The sequence below is a fragment of the Caretta caretta genome, chromosome 5 (assembly GCF_965140235.1).
Source record: "Caretta caretta isolate rCarCar2 chromosome 5, rCarCar1.hap1, whole genome shotgun sequence".
Classification (NCBI taxonomy): domain Eukaryota; kingdom Metazoa; phylum Chordata; order Testudines; family Cheloniidae; genus Caretta; species Caretta caretta.
This window is the reverse complement of record NC_134210.1, coordinates 97,315,179-97,337,602: the sequence shown is the minus strand read 5'-3', so window position 1 is coordinate 97,337,602 and position 22,424 is coordinate 97,315,179. Positions and strand designations below refer to the sequence as shown.

General features: G+C 41.9%; 1 protein-coding gene across 3 annotated transcripts in view; it reads left to right on the top strand.

Annotated features, from left to right (window-relative positions):
• Positions 1 to 3,627: 3,627 nt before the first annotated feature.
• LOC125637150 (proprotein convertase subtilisin/kexin type 5) overlaps positions 3,628 to 22,424 on the top strand; it is a 305,277-nt gene continuing 286,480 nt past the window's right edge. For 2 of the 3 annotated variants that reach the window (XM_075128726.1, XM_075128727.1), the window contains exon 1: positions 3,633 to 4,385. In XM_075128726.1, coding sequence (XP_074984827.1) covers positions 4,188 to 4,385 — 198 coding nt within the window. In that variant the 5' untranslated portion in view covers positions 3,633 to 4,187. Of the gene's footprint in view, positions 4,386 to 22,424 lie in introns of all 3 variants that reach the window. The other variant, XM_075128725.1, reaches the window with a different exon arrangement.

Genomic DNA, 22,424 nt, shown 5'->3' with positions numbered 1-22,424 from the left:
TTCACTGCCCCACCAGGACCACTTCATCAGTAGCTGGCAGGGGGGGTCCCAGGTCAGGGGCCCTCTCATCAGCAGAGAAAGTTTGATCTACCCCATACCTTGCTATTTTTCCCCCAAGCCTTGCCTACCTCTCTACCTTCTCTGGGCTTACTAAGCCACAGAGTTACTAGGCTACTTGCCCTAGACACACCTCCTCTCACCCAGGAAGCAACTAAAGACTCCTTCCTTCCAGCCCCTTCTGTTGCTAGCTTCCTGGCTTATATAGTCCCCATCTGTGTCTGCCCAGCTGAGCCTCATGTCTAGATTAATCAATTCCTGCTCCCTGTCTCCTCCTCCAGGTGCTGCCTAGAGGTTAATTGGGCCTAATTTAACCTCTCAGGGCCAGTGTAGGTAGTACACCCATCATAATCATTATCAATGGAGAGTAACAATGGAAAAGGGGTTTAGGTATTAATAACCATAGGGCAAGAGCTAGATTCAGGTGGAAGTTTGCATTTAGTATCAAGAAATGATCAGGCACAGTTGGGTGACAGAAGTAGTAGGAAGAGAATTGAGGTAGAAAAAGCAAGTTGTGGTAGAGTTGGTGATAGAGACTTACATGTTCCTGAACCTTTAAACAGCCTTAGGACTTGTTTTCACTGCAGAGTCAACTTAGGTGCTGTCCTTAACCCAGCTCCTGTCCACACAAAAAAATCTCTCACCTGAGTGCCATGGTGCTTTACAGCTGGGCTACTTGCCTCATCCTGGGTATCAGATAAAGCCCAAATGCTGCTTACCTAGGGGATAGTAACATGCCCACTTTGCAATGAAATTGGATACTAAACATGAGTACAGATAGTTTTTCAGTGCCTTCCCACAGTTCCCCCTGTGCCGAGAAAGGCAGAAGAGTTCTCCCACGATACAGTGGCTCAGCTTACTGAATGGCTAAGAAACCTGGGATATAACCCTGGAAGTCCTAGCACCCCACAAGTGAAGAAGCACCAGTGTGGATACACTACAGTGGATACGCTCAAGTATGGCTTTGCAGTAAGGCTGCTCATATCTGAGCTAGGGCATCCTGGATGATCACTTCAGGCTGACCATCTGAGTTAACTCCGCAGTGAAGACATACCCTTAGATATGTCTCTTGGGCTGGTAATGATGTCATTTATCAAGAACTGGTTTTCAGAATATAGCGTTATATTCCTTATCCCTTTACAGTACTGTTGTCTATATGTGGAAGGATGTTCTATTGCATCACCAACCCTTTTTTTATTGATATAAGTGCTAAACATTTTTGAACCCATTCCCCATTAACTTATAAATTTTCATTTATGGTCAATACCTTGCATGTTATGTTTGTCAAAGAAAGACACACACATATCTGGAAACAAATTAGTGAAGAAAAAAGTGGAGTCCACTGAGAAATGATTAGTGAACAATTTTTCCATTCCTCGTAGTTTAAAAAAACCATCAACAGCAAGAGAGCTAGGTTTTGCAGGAGATTGATTGCTATATACTTCAGTAGGGAGATTATTTCTGATTAAATATACTTTAAACATTCAAAATGTAGAATGCTGTGAAAGAGAGCTGACTTGTGTAATTATCACTAAAGTAATCAATAAGGAGGGCTAATTGCTGGAGGAGATTTAATGTCATATTCAATTAATGTGGATTTATGAATATCAGCAACATGACAGCCCCTTCTGGGCCCAATCCTGCTTCTTCTGAAGTCAATGAGAGTTCTGCTATTGATTTCAGTGGAACCAGGATTGGGCCCATTGTTTGCTAAAGAGTGAATCATTATTTGTGAAATTTCTAGAGGAGGTAAACCCATGGCGGTCTTGGAACTGAGGACAGAGGTAAATAGTGTGTTGTAATATGATTAGCAAATGATAATGCAAACTACAGAAAAACATACAGGGAAGAGAAAAATTTCCTGGCAAGTGAAATTTTAGAGACAGGGAACAGATAATTCAATGGGGGAGTAGAGAGTGGATTTTCCCGATTAAAGTTAATGACAGATATGGGGGCAGGTTGGCCAGTAATGGAATGCAACAAAATTACAGAAAAAAATAAGTGAATTGGGTGCATAGAATATTTTAATATAGATTGTATAACTTTGTTTTATTGTTGCTAATTTACATTTAATTAGGGAGACAGCATATTTAGTGTTTAGAGCAGAGAACTGGGATCAAGATACTACCCACTTGCTATGTGACCCTTTGAAAGCACTAAAACTCTCATGTCTGTTTTCTGTAGGAATGGGAATATTAATGCCTGTTTCTGTAATGTTCTTTAGGGTCTCTGATAAAAAATAATACTTTGAATTTATATAGTGCTTTTAATATTCAGCTAGCTTTACAAACACCAATGAATCCTCACAACTCCCCTGGGAGGCAGATACATTGGTTTATGTATCCCCATTTTACAGATAAACCAAGGCTACGTTAAATGACTTGTTCAAGGTCACAAGGGAGCTATCATTGGCTGGCAGCAAATATGAGGATTTGCTTCAGGAAAACACTTTGGCACACACTTAACTTAAAGCATGTGAGTAATGCCATTGAAGACAACATTACTATTCATATACTTATTAAGAGCTACCATTAGAACTCATTAGGTCCTCATACACAGTTCTGGGCTCAGACCACTAGCCTATCCTTCTCTAAGACTAAGCCTCTTGGGGTAATTGGTGATGGTATAATGCAATATTCAATATTCTTAGGTACTCTTCAAAGACATTACATATTTATTATATACATTTCAAAAGCATCTGTTGCCACAGCATCCAGTGCTCCAACATAAAATATCTAATATTTATACTATCATATGCTTTAAAATATAGTTGATGTGTGTGGATTTTTATTTTTCAGTGTTACTATGAAATAATATTTTCAAAATAATTAATATGTCAAGGACTACAAAGACAATCCTCCAACTCATCCCTAGCAGGGTATTATGAGGTGTGGCATAATTAGATCTAAAATTTTAATTCTGACTAACATTTTATATTGCAATAGCATCGCCATTTCAGTCAGGCTGGGTCCTCATTGTGCTAGGCATTGTACAAACACATAGTCAGTGGCAATCCTTGACCCAAAGAACTTATAACTGAAACGAATTATGTTTATATGGCAGGTATTTGAAATGTTTTATCCTGGATGATAAAGAAATGAGAGGGTTGATTTTATTCATGTGACAGGTTTTTTATGTGCAATTCTAGGTGTCTGTTTTTCTGTGCTGGTGTTGAGCACACTTTCTTTTATTATTATTGCAATGTATAAAGATGTACACTATAAACTTCTGATGCATGGTTTTGGAGTTGGGTTTAGCATGTCTGTGCATGTGTACTCTAGGATGTGGCTGCACGCCTGGTGATGATACCATGTACGTTTACTATTATGCACGGTTCTTTGCACTGAAATAAATAATGAATTGAATCAAATCCACATCCCTTGCTGGCTGTTTGTTTTCGGTCGTGGGATCATCTCGCGCTGTTTGTTTAAGGCTTTTGTATTTGTAATGGGAAAAGGAAGGCGCTAGGACCGGGCTGGCTCCTGGTATCAGCCGGGAGGGAACTGGAGGAGAGAAGGGGGGTGCACAGTGACTTATGCAGAGAAGGCGCTGCTGCCATTTCCACTCACACTCCGCACTCACTACTCAGAGGGAGGGAGGCAGGGAGGGAGGGAGGTTACACAGGCTGACTGAACTGAGGAGCTCAGCTGCCAACACTCAACACTGCCTGCTGCTGCTGCTGCTGCTGTACTCTGGGCAAGGGGAGGGAGGGAGAAAGAAAAGGAGAAGAAGAAAATAAAGAAGGAGAGAGAGCAGATAAGTAGAGGGGGGAAATCTGAGAAAGAAGGAAAAGCAAAGGACACCTCCCTCCCTACAGAGAGAAGACTTCCCATGTAGCAGGGGAACGAGGGAGAAGCCTGAAGCTCAGCAACTGAGAGAGAAACAAGTTACTTAATCCCTGGAGAGAGGAGGGACATTAATAATAACAACAGTTGCTGATGATAATAATCATACATAACCGCTAATAATTTAAACCCAAAGAAAGTTCAATGCAATATTCGAAGCTATTTCTGGTTGCCTCTTCGGGGTAACTTTGGAAGGCGCGCTGCTGCTGTTGTCGCCTGGAGGTGAGAGAGGAGCCTCGGAAGAAGGAAGAAGTTTCGTGGGGCTTGTTTGCACAGGAGGAGAAGATGGGCTGGAAGAGTCGCTGCTGCTGGGGAGGCGGAGGAGGAGGGGACCGTCTCTGCCTGCTCACCCTCTTGCTGGGGTTCCTGCTACCCGCCTGCAGGACTCGAATGTACACCAACCACTGGGCTGTGAGGATAACTGGGGGGCACCAGGAAGCCAGCAGGATAGCTAGCAAATACGGATACGTCAATATAGGACAGGTAACCCTCCTTCAAACTACATGCACTACTTTCTAGCAGATGGTAACGTTGCAGATGCCGCAGGCAGGACCTTCTCCCAGGTCTGCTGCTGCTCAGTCTGGGCTGGCACAAAGTTAAGCAAGGGAGCGCAGGGCAATGGAAGGGGCAGCTCGAAGTTTGCCCTTAGGTCTAGATGCCTCGGAGCCGTTCCCCGAGTGCAGCGTGTGTGGAGAGTCCTGTTCGAGTCAGCAGGGATCTGTTTGTGGCTGAATCCTGCCGGTGGATTGTAGTTGCAGAGGACTGTTTCTCCCCTTGGGTTAGTTTTGCGTGGCTGCGTGCAGGGTTTATTTTAGGCCAGGTGTAACACGTATGTTTTAATTGTATGTGTGTGTCCCGGGTGCCAGTGCTCTGGGGGGATGACGGGAGTGTGCAATGCACAACAACAGCAGGAGACAGAAGTTTCTCCCTGCAGACACTTTTGGGGAGGGATTGTGCGAGTGAGGGCGGGGGATGTTCTCTGTGCAGCGCCGTGGGCATTTCTCAGACAGCTTCTCACGAGGTGGGAGCGTGCAAAACACCCAGCCAGGAGACGTTTGAAACTTCCTGCGTTCAGACAGTGGCTCTAGCAGCAGGAGTGAGAGGGGAGGGGAAGACAAACACCCAGCTTCCCCTCCTCCCTCCCCCCCCCCCGTCTCCCCCGATTCCCCGTCTTTGTCCTAGGGCTTGGGAGGGTTGGGGGAAGATTACTGTCTCGGAGTGATTCAACCAGGTAAAGGAACGGGGGCTGGGGTTTTAAAATGCAGTGAGAATCGGTGCTTAGAAAAGGTGCCCCGGTTGTTATTTGTGATGGTTATGAATGTAAAATAAAGATCAGTTCATGGCGGGGGGTGGGGGAGATGACTGATGATAACGTGGACACAGCGTTAAAGCCAAAATACGCGCTGGTTCAGCCAGGTAAATTTCCGGCTAAACTTGGAATCCTGCCCGCCGCCGCAAGCTGTACTGGGGGGGGGGGGGGAGTTCAGGGGAACACGTTTGTCACGGAAATTAAATGCATCTAAGAAATTACCCTTGCCCCTGCTGACGCTGGGTGGAAGTGGCTCTACTGCGGATCGGAGCCGTCTGCCGCTAGGGTCGTGTTTGTGAAGGGGGAGGGGGTAGGAGATAGCTTGGGGGCAAGGAGTATCCGCTCTGTCCAAGCTATCAGAGCATCTAGCCCTCCCACAGCTTTCCCCACCTCCAAGCGTCTCATTCCATTTGTGCCGTTTCAGAGCATGAACTTTGAGCTCAGTCCCTGAAAATCAGCTCTCCCCTGAACAAGCAGACTAGGACTAGGAGAACACAGCTGCTGCTATTGCCAAGGTGGGAGTGGGGGAGTTTCTAGCCCCCATTTTGGACACCTTCCGGAGCGACAGGTTACGAGGAAGGAGGAGGAGGTGGCGAAAGGGTCGCCCTTTGTGCCCCTAGATGCCTGCATGTCGTCTTGCTGCCGCTCCGATTTTAGCAGGCAGCTTGGAGAGAGAAAAATAAACCAGACTAGCCCTGTTAAAAATCCAGTTGTGCACGGGCAGGGGGAAATATTGAGGCTGAGAAGAGGAAATGTGCCGTGTCTGCACAGAGGGCATTCGAGGGCTGATGTACGGAATCTGACTGGGCTTGTGCTCAGAGATCTAGACTTTACATATCTCGGTAAAGGGCAGCATGCCTGTCAATGCCCGGGAAACACTGATTTCCTAAATTGTACATATGTACAATAAAATTACTTCCTCCTTTCTCCAGTTCATAATAAAACTGGAAAGCGGGAGAAGTAAAATCTTGAATTCAAGCAAATTTAACACAAAATCATACAAATCTTCCTTGATCTATGCCTAGTCAGTTAGAAAACATGGGGACTCTGCTGAATCCACAAATGCTTAGTTAGAAAACACCTGGAACTGTCTGGATCCAAAAACAGACCATGAGAAAATTATTGGATCCAGACACTTGGAGTGAGGAAACATCTGGTTCTTGCTGGATCGAGTCACATTTAGGAAGTACTCTGTTGCTGCATCTAGGCACAGATACTACAGTGAGAAAAAAGAGTTAAGGTACCCTTTTTCTGATGTGCACCCTGCCATACTGTCTCACACATTTCTTGGGATTTAGCCTTATAAAGTGTGAGTTGTTATCCAATGCATGGCAAACTGAGTGCTTAAAAATAAACAATACTGTTTTGCAATTAGTTTTTCTGGGTGCACTTTTAATTATACCAATTAAAAGTTTAGAACACAAGATTTAACATATACAGAAGACCTCTTCATCTCATGCAGGAAATTCACAAAAATACAGCTGCACTTCAGATATTTTTCACCCCATCAGATCAAAGGACAGTAACACTCACCCAGTTGTTAGTATAATAAAATCAGTTCACACATACTGTATCATTGTACTGAAAGTTTCAAACGTACTTCTCAGTTGTTCTTTGTCCTTCATTTTATATCTTAATCTGGAATAGTGCACATTTATTATTGTTAATTATTTACCTCAAACAATGTGGGATCACAAACACTGAAATTATATAAAATATCAAATACAAATAGTTAAATCTCCAAAAGGGCTGAATCCCAGCTTCCCTTTTTGTTCCCACAGTCAGGTAGTTTGAGGCACAAATAATCCTATTTAGGGGCACAAAATTATGGAGGAAAATGTATATGTGCAAATTGCACCCACTCTTTGGAAAATTTGGCTCCAAATTGCCATTTATATAAAATAAGTGAATCCAAAATTATAGCTACCTGCCCTATTGTTTTTGTGTCCCTTATTCTGTGTCTTTTTTCTTTTTTGTATCTTCATATTTGGGACTCAGTAGTTTGAGCATTATCATATTGTTCAAGTACAGAAACAGGCAATATACTAAGATGTATGGAGAAGGATTCTCTTCTGCCCCTTGTCTTATTTGCCATGCCAGATGGCTCATTTAGGGCTTGACCCTGCATTCTTTGCACACCCAAACCTTCCATTGGATAAATACGGAAAGCAGTAAGTAGCTTTTGTCTTCTTATATGTCAGTAAAGTGCCATGTATACACCCATGGTCTTATATTAATAATACATACATTGCTGATCAGGTGTGCAGATAGGGAGGGGACAAAATACAGAGCATATAAGTAATGGACAATTGGAAAATGCATAAATAGATCTAAAATTAAAGGAGTGCATAATGCTGATGCCCTTCATGTAAGTATTATTTAGGTATGCAGATGTGCAGTATGCAAATAAAAGGAAGAATATAGGAATATATTAACTGGGAAATGTGTTTTTGAGGGAACAAGTGAGCATTAGTGATGGCATGAACAAGTCTGGTAGTTGATTCCCAGGCTCATTCTGCTTGCTACCAAGCTTTAAACAGGAAAAAGCTGGCAGTGGACATATGCTAAAACATTCATGGAGATTACTACACATGTTTTGGCTACTGGATGTCATTTTTCTCATCAAATAGAGATCCCAGAGCATGGTTTATTACATATTTATGTGGTCTGAAGAGTGGTATGCATTTCATTTCCCAGAGTTTCATGGCTGTGTGAAGTTCACTTTAGGTCTGGCACTTTTAAGTTTCCGGTTACTCCTCGTGAAATGTTCTCCAAATGGCATTTTTGCATCAGAGTGTTCATTAGTGTGTCCCTGGGCATTCATGTGAGGAGTCTGTTCTGTTCTATTCCATGCCCCACCCCTGCTCTGAAAATTTGGTACCATTTTCATCAGGTTGCCAGATTGTTGGGTCTTCAGGTGTATGACATTGATTCTACATCCCTTGTTACCTTGTGGATAGCACAGAATTATGCCATTCAGAGTGTACATAATACAATTCAAAAGAATTATGGCACCATTCTTGAAAAGTATAACAGAACGTATGTAATCTCTACATGTGAAACAAAGCATACAGGTTATCTTGCAGGTAGCATATGTAGATTTTATAGAGCACAGGTGAAAAGAGATTTGAGGGTTAAGTTTTAAGGACAATGATTAAGGAAAGGAAAACTGGGAAGTTCAAGGAGTGGGATTTGGCTGTCTTTTTATTAGGGAGATTTAGAAATCACAGACAAGGGAGAAGTGATGGTTGCTAACATGGATTTGAAGAGTGACGGAATCAATCTGACCAAAAAAAAAGGATGGAAAGTGAGGGAGAAAAATCTATGCCAAGGACAGCCAGGGATGAGAATCTACTATTTATTGTGGCGAACCAATGGGAAGTGGCTGAAAGAAATCTGATAGTTGTGGAGTACAGGGAATAGACAGAACAGGACAAGATAAATTCAAAAGGATTGTGAAAAGTATTGTGATTTATCTGGTGCACTATTAAGACACTTAAAGTAACCAGTTAGCAGAGTCCTTTTCCAGTGGCAGAACTTGCTGCGTGTGCAACCTATATATTATGGCAGCCAAGATGGTTAGGATTTTGGTTTTGTAGACAGTGTTACTGCCAGGTGACCTGAAAGGGAGCCTTCTTCTGATTGGGTCAGTAGGAGCTGTGCTATGCTTATTTTGGCTTGAAGTTGCTCATTGCAAATCTTATGGAAGAACAGATCCATAAACAATCTGAAATGGACAAGAAACCATTAAAGGGTTCTGAACATGGGATATTACCACCTCCAGAGAGAAGTAAAGGGACATGGAGCTGCATTTACCACCTCCAGAGAGAAGTAAAGGGACATGGAGCTGCGTTTTTGGGTAATTGAAGATTTGAGAGTTGGGCTTTACAAAGAATGTGTAGAAGGCAAAATCTTGGCTCTTTAAAATCAGTGTGAGTCTTGCAATTGACTTCAGCAGGCATTTTACCCAAAGGAACAAAAGAACTACAAGAGTCTAGATAAGACACAATAAGGTCATATATAAGAACTGATGTCTAATATGGACAGTGTTTCAGAGGTTTTTGTGGGTAAAAGATTTTGCAAACCAGGAAGATCCCAACGATATTGTCAATTGACTGAGTTGAACTGAGGGGAGCAGTAGAGATGCAGGGCTTTGCTTCGGGGTGCTTTTGTTACTAGTTGATCTATCCATTTTGAATGAGTGGAGATGAAAGAAGTTATGAGAAAAAGCAAGCCAGAGGATGAGATTTAGGCAGGCTGCAAGTTAATTTAGGGATAAAAGAGGAAAGATGGTATAAGTTTTGGATTTTATCTGCAGAGAAGTGATACTCAATGTTGACTTGAGAAAAGAGATGATCAGTGGAGATGAAATAATGGGCAGGAGGTTGTGAAATGAAGTTCAGACAATACACTGGAAAGGGCTGTAGAACATATGTTTTATGGGTTGTTGTTTTTTTGTGCTTTAATGGTTCCTTGGGGATGCATGTAAGTTAGCCCTTGTGTATTTTGCTTTGTTTGGGTGATTGGTAGTAAAATATAACAAGTGGTCCTTGAAATATCTGTTTGTTTTCATTGTCCAGCTGGTGTCTTAGTCCTGGCCATGGCTAGAAAAACTAATCAGACACCAGATGACTAGATCAATTAGTCAGGGGTAGATGTGATAGATGGATGAGGGAGGGGCCACTAATGAGGTCCAGAGGCAAAATGTTGGAGAGAAGCCCAGCTCCCTGCTACTCGCAGTTCCTGGTCAGATGGAGGATGGAGAGATTTCTACCAGTGTACTGTCTGTGAACCTTGCTTAGGGGCTTCATCTTTTATTTCAGTCTCTGACTAGTTGATAGTTGATGAACTTGAAGCTCCAGTCTTCTTTACTTCCCCCAAAGGAAGAAGGAGTTTTCTGTTACTTCTCTCACTGCATGGCCTCCTGGCAGACACAAGGTGGGAAAGGAAGAGGTTTTTGCTAAGCAACCCTTTCCTAGGCTCCATTTTTTTCATCCTCCTTTCCTGTGAATAACTCCAGTACTGTCTGTGCTGTTGGTGGTATTTTTTTCTTACCTTTACAAGCATGAAATTGACATGAGTCTTGACAATTGTACTGTCACCCATAGTTATTTGAATAGCTGCAGTGAAACTAACCAGAATATTACTAATTTCCTTCTTCTCTGGCTTGGGAAAGCAATGAACAGCAGCTGAGGTGTCAGGAAGATGACACTGCAGAACATTTGATTTGTGTTTGGAAGATTCTCTTCCTAAACATGAGGGCTAGAAATTTTTGTTTTTAAAAGGAAAGCTAAAATCCTGCAGAAATTGATGATATAGGTCCCTTATTGGTTCTGACAAGTGGGCAAATGGATTTTTCAAGCCTGAATTTGTTCACTAGGTTTTTTGTTTTGGTAAGACTGTCTTACCGATGAAGGCTCATTTTGATAACTGTAGGTAGTGCTGTAGATTTTGTGCATATTAATTCACACTGTTGGACCTGATTTCGCCTACACTTAAATCAGCGGGAGTGTTTGCATCTACTTTAATGGGAGCTGGATCAGGGCCATAGTACTTAGTTATTGACAGTAGGCCTAGTGTAAATCAATAATAACTCCATTAAAGCCAACAGAGTTACCCTAGTGTAAAGCCAGTGTAAGTGACAGTCCCAAAGCTTAGTTTGTTAGAGTGGGCTTTTGTATGACAGAAGTATCTTAAGTGATGACATAATATCCTGAATTTTGTTTTTTAGTGATGACATTTTTGTTTGTTTCTTAAGAAGGGGGGATTCTGGCCCACTGTAAATGAGCAGTTGGTGATTCCTTTGTTGTGTGGGAATCACTAGCTGGCATAAAGCTGTCTCTACACCATTCCCTCCCAGCTGTACCAAGAATGGGGCTGCAGTGCACTTTATTGAACCCTGACCAGAATAATGGCCCCCTGGGGAGGCTGTTACAAGTTGGTATAATATAGAGCACTCTAGAGGTTGCTTTAAGTTACACTGTGATTGAACCAGCTCCCAATAGTTACAGGGTGACATATCTCCTCCCCTCGCCCCACATTATACTGAGCAGAGCTCTAGCACTGAGCTGAGTATCTGTTGCTAAATCTTGGAATAATTCCACCTTACATTGGCTGTCTAGAGATAGAAGCTGTTGAAGGATTTATTAAAATCATGTAGTGTGTTTTGCACTTTGTTCAATTGTTTGCAGTGTTGTTGTAGCCATGTTGGTCACAGGATAAGAGATGGACAAGGTAGGTGAGGTAATATCTTTTATGGACCTTCCACCAATAGAAGTTGGTCCAATCAAAGATACTATCTCACCTACCTTGACTTTGTCCAGTTGACAGATCATAGAATCATAGAATATCAGGGTTGGAAGGGACCTCAGGAGGTCATCTAGTCCAACCCCCTGCTCAAAGCAGGACCAATCCCCAACTAAATCATCCTAGCCAGGGCTTTGTCAAGCCTCACCTTAAAAACCACAAAGGAAGGAGATTCCACCACCTCCCTAGGTAACGCATTCCAGTGGTTCACCACCCTCCTAGTGAAAAAGTTTTTCCTAATATCCAACCTAAACCTCCCCCACTGCAACTGGAGACCATTACTCCTTGTTCCGTCATCAGCTACCACTGAGAACAGTTTAGATCCATCCTGTTTGGAACCCCCTTTCAGGTAGTTGAAAGCAACTATCAAATCCCCCCTCATTCTTCTCTTCCGCAGACTAAACAATCCCAGTTTCCTCAGCCTCTCCTCATAAGTCATGTGTTCCAGTCCCCTAATCATTTTTGTTGCCCTCCGTTGTACACTTCCCAATTTTTCCACATCTTTCTTGTAGTGTGGGGCCCAAAACTGGACACAGTATTCCAGATGAGGCCGCACCAAAGTCGAATAGAGGGAACCGATCATGTCCCTCGCTCTGCTGACAATGCCCCTACTTATACAGCCCAAAATACCTTTAGCCTTCTTGGCAACAAGGGCACACTGTTGACTCATATCCAGCTTTTTGTCCACTGTAACCCCTTGGTCCTTTTCTGCAGAACTGCTGCCTAGCCATTCGATCCCTAGTCTGTAGCGGTGCATGGAATTCTTCCGTCCTAAGTGCAGGAATCTCCACTGGTCCTTGTTGATCCTCATCAGATTTCTTTTGGCCCAATCCTCTAATTTGTCTAGGTCCCTCTGTATCCTATCCCTACCCTCCAGTGTATTGACCACTCCTCCCAGTTTAGATATGTTGTAACTCCATTGATATACAATGGTTTATCATTATTCAGTGAGAGAAAAGGAAGCTTTTTTCGACACAGCCATGAAAATGATAGTATACTGATAAGTCATTTTAGTTCCCATAGTTTTCCTTGTTTCCTGAAGTACAGCTTCTCACTGGAAATACATTTGTGGTTTAGTGCTAACATGTTCTCAATACAGTGCAGAAAGGGATGCTAGTTTAGTGACACATGACCTGAGAAGAGGTTTAAAATCCAGCAGCTCTAATTCTGGCTCTGACACTGATGCTTTCCATGGTCTTGGGAAAATCACTTAACCCTGTCTTCCTCCACTTCTCATTGTATAAAAAGGGGGCTGATAATTAGGGATGGGTACATGAGTTTCCTCTAATTTCAAATACTGTACCTTCAAAGTAAGGAATGGGCAGTGAACCTTTTGAGGTTTGTGTTCAGTTTGTTTTGCCAGTTCCATTCTGCTGCCGCCAGCCTCAGCTCTGAGCCTAGAGTACTGCTCCTAGCTCAGGCGGGGCACTCTACCTCTTCCCAATCATGCAAGTAGAGTGGGAGAGAGAAGAGGCTTCTACCCCTGAAAAGAGGGAAGGGATGAAGTTTTCCTTTCTGTGGCTCCAATGGAGAAAAGGAATGGAATAAAAAACAATCTGTTGCCTCCATACTAAAGTGAAGTAGGGGTGAAGACTCTTTGCTCCTTTCCTTGATTCAAGGGAAGGGGTGAATATATAGGTACCCTCCCCATCCCCACAACTCCTCCCTTCACACCTTGATTGTCCCAACAGATCGTCCCTTCTCTTCTACAGATTTCGTCTGTGTAAAGGCGGCTAGTGACCTACCCTTACCTTTCCGTCATCTTCTGGAGGCAACAGTCTACCTCTTCCCCAGTATTCTGCATTGGGCAAGGCAATAAGGACACTCAGTGTTACAAGGATAGTGTACTAAGCTCTAATATATGAGGAGCCAACCTGTGGCCATTGCAGATTACAGTATTATGTTATGGCTCTGTGCTTTGTAAAGATTTTATTTGAAAAGTCTCGGCTGAACCACAAGGTCAGGAGTGTTGTATGGGATTATAGTGCTTTTAGGCCAGTAAATCACACAAACAGTGAATAAATATTAATCAGATTCAAACCTGAAGATCTAGCAAAGGCACAGAGAAGCTGTTGTTGAAAGAAGAAAGATTGATTGTTCAGAAAGATTGAGTAGAATGGCTGCTAGCAACTTTCCAGTCCTAATGGGTTAAAGGGAGATTGCTGTTATCTCGATAGTTTCATTTAAGTCAGAAGATTACAGAAAATTGCAGCTGAACTAGAAAAGAAAGATCCTAAAATAAGGATTGATTCTTTTAATTGAGTGAGAGTAAAAGACTGCTGCTGGAGTTACCAGCATCTCCCACTGGCTGATGCAGAAAAACAAGATAATAGACCCTTGATGCTCTGTAGAAGCATTTTCAGCCACTCAGGACTGTTATATTTAAAGATTTAATACAAAAGATAGGTTTCAGAGTAGCAGCCGTGTTTCTTTCCACAAAAAGAAAAGGAGGACTTGTGGCACCTTAGAGACTAACAAATTGATTTGAGCATAAGCTTTCGTGAACTACAGCTCACTTCATCGGATGCATTCAGTGGAAAATAAGCTTTCGTGAGCTACAGCTCACTTCATCGGATGCATTCAGTGGTTTTCCACTGAATGCATCCGATGAAGTGAGCTGTAGCTCACGAAAGCTTATGCTCTAATAAATTTGTTAGTCTCTAAGATGCCACAAGTACTCCTTTTCTTTTATACAAAAGACAGGACACTTAGATCTCAGGTCAGTAGGTCACAAAACTGAGACAGGGCATAGCCACATGAGAATTTGGGACTTTGCATAATAAGCTTATATAGCCTGGGCATCACAGATACAGGTACCAGAGCTAAGATGTTAAAAGATCCTAAACTAGATATGTTATGAGCGATGTACAGAGATAGTGAAATTGCACAGATGTAGCTGAGAAAATTAAATACAGGCCATACTGAGGTAAACTTTATGGGGAAAAAACTCAGCTGAACAAGAAAGAAAGGCCGAGAGTTATAAACAACTACAACACTACAGAGAGAGCACAACACACGGACTGTCTGCTGCTGCTATTGTGCTAGCAGACATTCTGGGGTCAGCAAGAAGTGTCCACCTTCTGAAGAGATCTGTAGAAAATAAAAGGAAAAAACATATTTTTGCAAAGCTTGCAGGCAGCAAAAGCGGCAAAATAAGACACATATGGCAGAATACAAAGAGGAGAGCATATCTGATGAATCCATATTCAGCATTAGATATCTTGTAGGTGCAGTTAAGACTAAAGTAAAACAGCGGTTTATATTACTGAATGTGTGCACTGGTAAGGACGTGGGTAACGAAACCATGTGCCAAATGTGCTGTGGATCCACATGCAAACTAATAATCTACATGGATTATTTTAAATAAGACGAGGGGAATCTGGCTTTACAATATAGTGGAGTCAAGATACCATTATATGATGATTCTAAAATGAAGGCCTTAGGTCAGGAGTGGACAAACTTTTTGGTCTGAGGGCTACATCAGGGAATAGAAATCGTATGGCAGGCCATGAATGCTCACAAAATTCGGGTTAGGGTGCGGGAGGGGGTGAGGGCTCTGTTTGGGGGTGCAGGCTCTGGGGTGGGTCTGGGGATGAGGAGTGTGAGGTGTAGGAGGGTGCTCTGGGCTGGGACCAAGGGGTTCAGAGGGTGGGAGGGGGATCAGGGCTGGGGCAAGGGGTTGGGGCATGGGGAGAGGCTCAGGTGCAGGCTCCAAGTGACGCTTACCTCAAGCGGCTCTTGGAAGCAGTGGCATGTCCCTTCTCCGGCTCCTATGCATGGAGCGGCCCCCGACCCTGCTAGAGCATCAGAGCGGGGCCATGCAGCTACTTCCAGGAGCTGCGTGGTGCGGCCCCCAACCCTGCACCCCGGAGCAGGGCCATGCTGTGGCGCCCTGGCACCCCAGTGGGAGCGCCAGAACAGGGCCAAGCAGCATGGTGTGGCCCCTGACCCGGCACCCCCGGCTGGAGCGCCAGAGCGGGGCAAGCCCCAGACCCCGCTCCCCAGTGGGAGCTTGCGGGCTGGCTTAAAACGGCCCACCCCTGCCTTAAGTAAATGCACCCTGAGCTACATTTATAAGAATGAATTATGATTTAAATTTTCAAGTAGTGAAAGGGGTGAAGGAGCCTTTTCTCTTAGTAACCGTGGCAAAAGGCTCAGAGTGAATCAATAAAAATGGACACTGTATCCAAAGATGATACCAAAAGATAATGGCTGGCAAAGGGGATCTGTTTCATGTACTTGGTTGCCTGCTAGGAAAGTACTATTTGAGATGGACCGAAAGTCAAGGAAGCAAAATTACCAGTACTGTTAAAAACACAGCTCAGAGTAAAAACAATCTCAAACTGAAAATGAAATTAGGACTTTGGCTGTTCTCTAGATAGGGCATCTGCTCACAGATGAAGCTGCACATCTAACTCCTGAGAAATTCTAGGAATACCTGGGAGAAAAAATGTCAAGCAATACAACACTTTATAGAATTTGTGAATACCTTACAAAATTTCTGCCCCACCCCTCTGATGTGTATAAGTAACAGACAAGGATCCTGTCTGGAAATGACAAAGCAATTAAACAGGTAAAAGAATTTGTCAGCCAGTACCCAGTACTTAAGTGCAAAGATGTACTTGGGTGCATACTTAGGGGATGCTCCAATTCAGCGCAATGCAAATGAGAAGATACTAGGTGCAGCCTTACTACAGGAAAGGCCTCCAAGCAGCTTTTATGTCAAGCTCACTTTTGCTTACACAGCAACAGTATGCAGAGAGTGAAAAGAAGGGAGAGATTCATTCAGTACCTGCATGGTGGAGATGTGATCAGTGATGATGATGCAGACCATAAGCCTCCAGAAAACTGCTTTCATAAACCTTTTCTATTACCACAAATGCCTTCCATGTAGATTCATAGAAGAAATATAATTTGAAGTTATATTATGGTAAAGGATCAGAAATACACAAAGTAGATTTCCTATCTAGAGCAGCACTACCTCAGACATACGCTATATTTGAAACACTTGATCATAAGACTTAAAAAAAGATAGCTTTTGCTATCGAACTCGAGGAAATTAACTATGCTAAATTGCTTTATAGCTGGATCAGCATCTAGCCCAGATAGAACAGCCTGGACAGCAAGATTAACTACTGAAGCCAGTGAAAACAACAGGTCTGTGTGGAAAATGTGGAAGCTGAGCAATAGTGCATAGAGTACAAAACAGAATTATATGCATATGAACCAGAGTTGCTATACCCAACATTATGAGACCTGAGACATTGGCAAGAATCCATGCTAGCACACAGAAACATGTCGTCACAAAGCCAGAATTACTGTTCATTAGACATACGTTGTTATAATTATTTATATTATAGTAGTGCCCAGAGACCTGAATCAGGATTGGACTTCCGTTGTGCTTCAGTCCTCACTATTGTGAGGATTAATCGGTTGACATTAGTAACATGATGTGAAGATGAAAAGTGTTATAGAAATGCTCAACAAAATTAATAGTAATAGTTGTAACAACAAGCTCTGATAACTCTCATGAACATATCACTGACCCAAATTTAACCTATGCTACTACATGAAAACATATTTCCTAAATAGTTGTATGCATGGTGTTATATTTTGCATTTGTAAAAGACTTCTAGAAAAAAAATGCAGCCACTGACTATGGATCTGATCCTGCAAACATATGTCTGTAAAAGAAGTTATGCTCATGAGTAGGATTACTCATGAGTGTAAAGTTACTCATGTGTCCACATCTTTGCAGAATTGGATCTTAGAATCATTAAGTTATAGAAAGAGAAGCAGCAGCCGGTCCACACTGTTGATCAACTCATGAGCCTTTTCATGCTGCCTGCATCTTTTCATCTATTTTTCCACTGTGTAAGTTAATGGAATGTTTCTTATTTGGTTGGTGACTTTCAGATAATAAGTATCCTACATTTTAGGGCAAAATCCTTCTGTGACATGCCACATTGAATCATGTGTCATGTCAGTAATGTTGAATGTCAAGCTGAGATAACCATCAACCTGAGAAATTGGGAAAATTCAGTTTTCTAACAGGAGGTCTGAAAACATTGAGGTTCAAATTCTGGCCTCATGTGCATAGATAACTCCACATGAAGTCAATAGGACTTGTTTCCATGCATAACTGGGGCAGAACTTGTCTCTTAAAACAGGAACCAGTGTTACCTCTCCCAGGATTGTACCATATTAACTATATGTTTAATCTGTGGTAAACAATTAGGAAAATTTGGTTTCCTATCAGCAGCCTAGCATACTGTCAAATGTTACTAGGCAAAAAAAGCATCTGTTATGGGGTCGTTAGGTTTGTCTCATTTTTGGTGAAGTAAAAGCAACCTTTAACTTTGCTCTTTTTTGCCAAAAGCAAGTAGGTCTTGCTTATGTTTGTTCTCTAGAGCCAAAATACAAATCTTAGCAGCATTGCTAGAACTCATGATTAAATCAGTTGCTACATTTGTACATGCATTCTTATTCAAATTGTGTGTGTGGGGGGGGGGAAGGCGCTGCATTTGTGCCTGTATGAGAGTTTATTGGGCAGTGAGGGCATTGTTGATATCTGTATGCTGTGTGCTAGAAATCTGAGACTAGAATCTGAAGGTGGCCTCCATTTTTAGCTGTTTAACTTAATTAAAAGTAGCAGGTAGCCTTCACTTCTGGATAACAAGAAGTAGAGAACATTCTATTTATTAATTTTGGTGGAATTTCTTGTGCCTATTGATATGGCGACCAGCTTTAAGTACAAACAATACACAAACCAAACAAAACTAAAAAACCCACATAAATTATATCTGCTACCCATAGCACATGGTGGTACCACCTGTCACCTGATCCTGCACATCCTTATATGAAAATTTTTACTCACAAAGGTAGTAGATATGCCCCAAATATTAAACCTAAAGTAGCCTAAATTAATAGGCAAAGTAAACTAAGCCAAAGCTGAAAAGTCAACCAAATCCCACCCTAAAAAATGATCTGAAGCTCCTCAGGGCAAGTTGGTCTCTAGTGGGCCAGCCAGGAGGAATGAATTCCAAAGGCAGGGCCTTAAACTGAGAATGGCCTGTCACCAACAACACAGCTGCATTGTTATGACAGGTTATAGAGTGAGCTGTGATCCCTCAAATAGTGAGGCCCCAATCCATTCAGGGCTTTAAAGATCACAACCAGCAAGAAGTGAAAAGGGGAGTGAGTGCAGGGATGTGAGCACCAGCCTTACAAGCTCACAGTAGCTTTCCCAATTTAAGTAACAAGTAGGCAGCTACACTCTTTTGTCACTGAAGCTTATGGATAGTCTTCAAATGTAGCCTAACAGAATGTTCTAGTTGTGTACTCTTGAGGAGACAAAGTGCCTACTTATCCATCATAATGTGAGCATTAAAGAGATGTGGTTGCAGCTACCTGGCCCACCATTGATTATACCCAAGAATCCAGCAGCATTAATGCCTTCCATCAGAGCCCCAGTGTAACAGGGTCTGACCTGAACTGGCATCAAGCCCTGACACTGTCTCAGATTTGTTTTCTTGAGCTTCTTAGCAACTGCCCCCAGACCCTTATGAGTCAAATACACTTCTGAGGATCTGGTTTATTGAAGCACAGATTGCATATCATAGGACGTCTTTCCCCAACTTAACATTAATTTGGTTCCTTGCTGAGCTCAACAGTTCTTTCCCAAAACACAGATCTTGCTCCCTGGAGTTTCCTCAAACTTCTTAAGGCTTCTGCCCCTCATTGCAAAACTCCACTCAAGTCTTTCTGTCTGGCTACCGTAGAAAACCCTTTTCCAGAGTTCTCTCTGACCCTACAGCTCCTGAAAGGGCATTCCTACTCCCTGCAAGTCTCTTTCCTTTCTCTACTGATGGAACAGACTCCTTTTTGTAGAAAGTTCCACCTCCAGCCTGCTACCAAGTGAATCTGGTCACTTGACTCAGCCACCAGGCCAAGCCCATATCCATCATCTGGGGTGTGATCGCTCGACATACATGGGGTTGCTGAGCTCCCAAAACGGGTCAGCACACACTGGGGTACCTAGACTGTGGACTGCTTTGGCGAAGTCAATCGCATGTCATCAGTAATTGGTGCTGACACCACAACCGCCTACTCTTCTAGATGCTTCCCCTGCCAATGAGCAGCGTTTCCATCTTGTTAGGGTTGAGTCATTTCCCTTTCTTGGTCATGTGCTGGGAACATAGTGAAACTGTTGCATTTGGATAAGGAGACATTGAGTTGACTGTAGCCTGAGAATGACATTAAAGCCCCAAACATGTAATAATCTCCCTACTGTACATACATGCTCAGTGAGCAGGGGGCGTGAGAAGGTGGTTAGTAGGATCTATTGATCTATCTCTTTACATTTCTGACACATTTAAGGTGATGCATTATTTTGAAGCTGCCTTTTCAAAATAGTATGTGTCCAAAGATGTTTTAAATATTAAACAATTCACCAGACTTTGCAATGCAGGAATTATATGGCATGAAAAGTAAATGTTTTACATTTGAAACGCGGTCTGTATGTTTAAAATACATCTTCTTTTATGCCATTCATTATTTATTTCAAAGCTGAACAAACTTCCTATATTTAAATGTATGGAACCATGTATTAAATAAATGTACACTAGAGATCATAAAAATAACCTGCCATCTGTGAAGGCAAAATGTTTTTCTTTCCTTTGCACAAATAATTTTTCAGACACAGCTATGTATGTATTCATTGATCTGTAAAGTTCTAAAGGATTTCTTTCCCAAAGAGGATGTCCCAGAAGAGTATTCCTTATAAATGTGCAATAGACAGACCCCAAGTTTTGTCCTGAATACTTTCAATGGCTTTGGTAAATCTAGATACCTGATCACCAACTGTAGCTGGACCTCACAGCTTTCACTGACTTAGTAATTTTAATGCTGTAGCCAAGTACTTTGAGGGGTGTCAGTACTATAAAATGTAGATCCAGAACTTTTTTCCTGATTGAGTCTGGATTCATCAAGATATATGCTAGGTGTTGTCTCAGTAAGAACTCAGTGCAGTTTCCATTAACGATTGTGAAAAGATTTCCATTGATTTAAGTGAAAGTTGGATTGAGCTCTAGTAGTCCACCTGACACTACTGATGAGTGGGAGCAGGAGGGGGACCTAACTGTCTGAATTATGGGGGATGTAATTTTTTACTGTTATTTCTGACTTGACTTAACTAGATTAAATAGACAGTAGATTCCTACCTGACTATACCTAGAACCAACAGCTCCGTGATTTGGCATAATCCAGATTTTGTTTTGCCAAACATCATTTAAACAGGTAGCATGTTCCTGATGTTTCCTTTCTGATTTGGTGTGCATGCTACAGGATCTGATATTTTTCTTGAAGCTTGTCTCTAGGTCCCGCCAAATACAGGTGTTTTCTTACTAACAAGTATTGAATTTCAATATCTACCTATAGGACTCCATGCTGAAACATGAGTAGTCCTTGCATAAGTAGTTCCATCAAAGTCAATGGGGCTACTTGCATGAGTAGGGATTGCTCATGTGAATAAGGGGTGTGGGATTAGGCCTCAGTATTTCATTAGAATATAGTAGTGCCTTTGTAAGGATCTTGCTTTGATCAAATAAGATATGTGCATATTATCACTGAAATATCTGGATCTGGGATTGTTTGACCTTTATTCATGCTCTGTTAAGCTTGTTGTGCAGAGTGGTAGATGATTAGACTTTGATACAGGACAAAGTCAAAGAAGTATGTTACAGTTTCACTGTTGTGGCAGTTTACACTGATAAAATGATTGATTGAACTAGGCTGATGGGTATTTAATAATGCCACACATCACGTAGATGAACTAAACTCATTCCCAAAAATTCTCATGAGTCACAGCTTTATTATTCTTCAAAAAAATGTAGTGAGGATGGAGGGGGAAATTACTCAATAAAGTCTGATATGAAAGTCAATACAATGAAAACATAATTACTATAGCCAATAAGAACTGAGTTCAGATTTGTAAGGCAAAGTACAGTCTGAAAAGGTTTATGGCTGCAGTTTTAGGTGTTTTATGGAAATAGCCATGACTACTGTACGTTGATGCGTCAGTCACTTTGAAGGTTATAAGATCTTCTGATATTAATGCATTAGTGAGTTTTATGCTGAAATTAAAATAAATGAACAGAAACATAGCATCATATCTGAGTTGGCGCCCTATCCTGCAAACCCTTACTCATGCAATTAGTTTGATTAGACCAGATTATTCTCTCGCTTAAACCAGTTTAACTCAATTGACTTCAGCAAAGTTACTTCTGATTTACTTTGGTGCAATCGAGAAGAGACTTTTGCCTGGTGGGACTGCTCAGGCGGGCGAGTGAGGGTGTTCAGGATTGGCCCATGTTATTAAACATTTTGTGGTCAATTTTCAAAGGAAATTAATGCCTGTTTTTTCCCCATGAATCTGTTTTTATTAAAACATAAAACCTATTTAATAACTTATCTTTATACGATTGGCATGATTGAAATAACAGTGATTAAGGTCACCTTGTAAAGTCACATTATTTTCCAGAATTATAATAATATATTGATGAGAGTCCAAATTAATCCCTCCACCATCAGCAGTGCTTAGGGTTTGGCATAGTCATAAAATATGGAATATGTCAGTGATGTAAGGTACTTAAATGAACATTCACGGTACAGTATGTATATTCCTTTTCTTTTCTTTCATTCTCCTTTTGCATTTCTCCACTAAACCAACATGAAATAGGGGTAGAAGTCAGTAATAACAGCAATGAAGATTATTCTAAGGAAGACATATATCAGCTTTTAAATTACCAACTGGTGAGTTAGAAAAGAAAAGAGAAGAAGGTTAGAACAAAAGCTGCAGTTGTGTGAACCTCTTGAAATGTTAAAGAGATTTGTTTCCTGCCCAACAG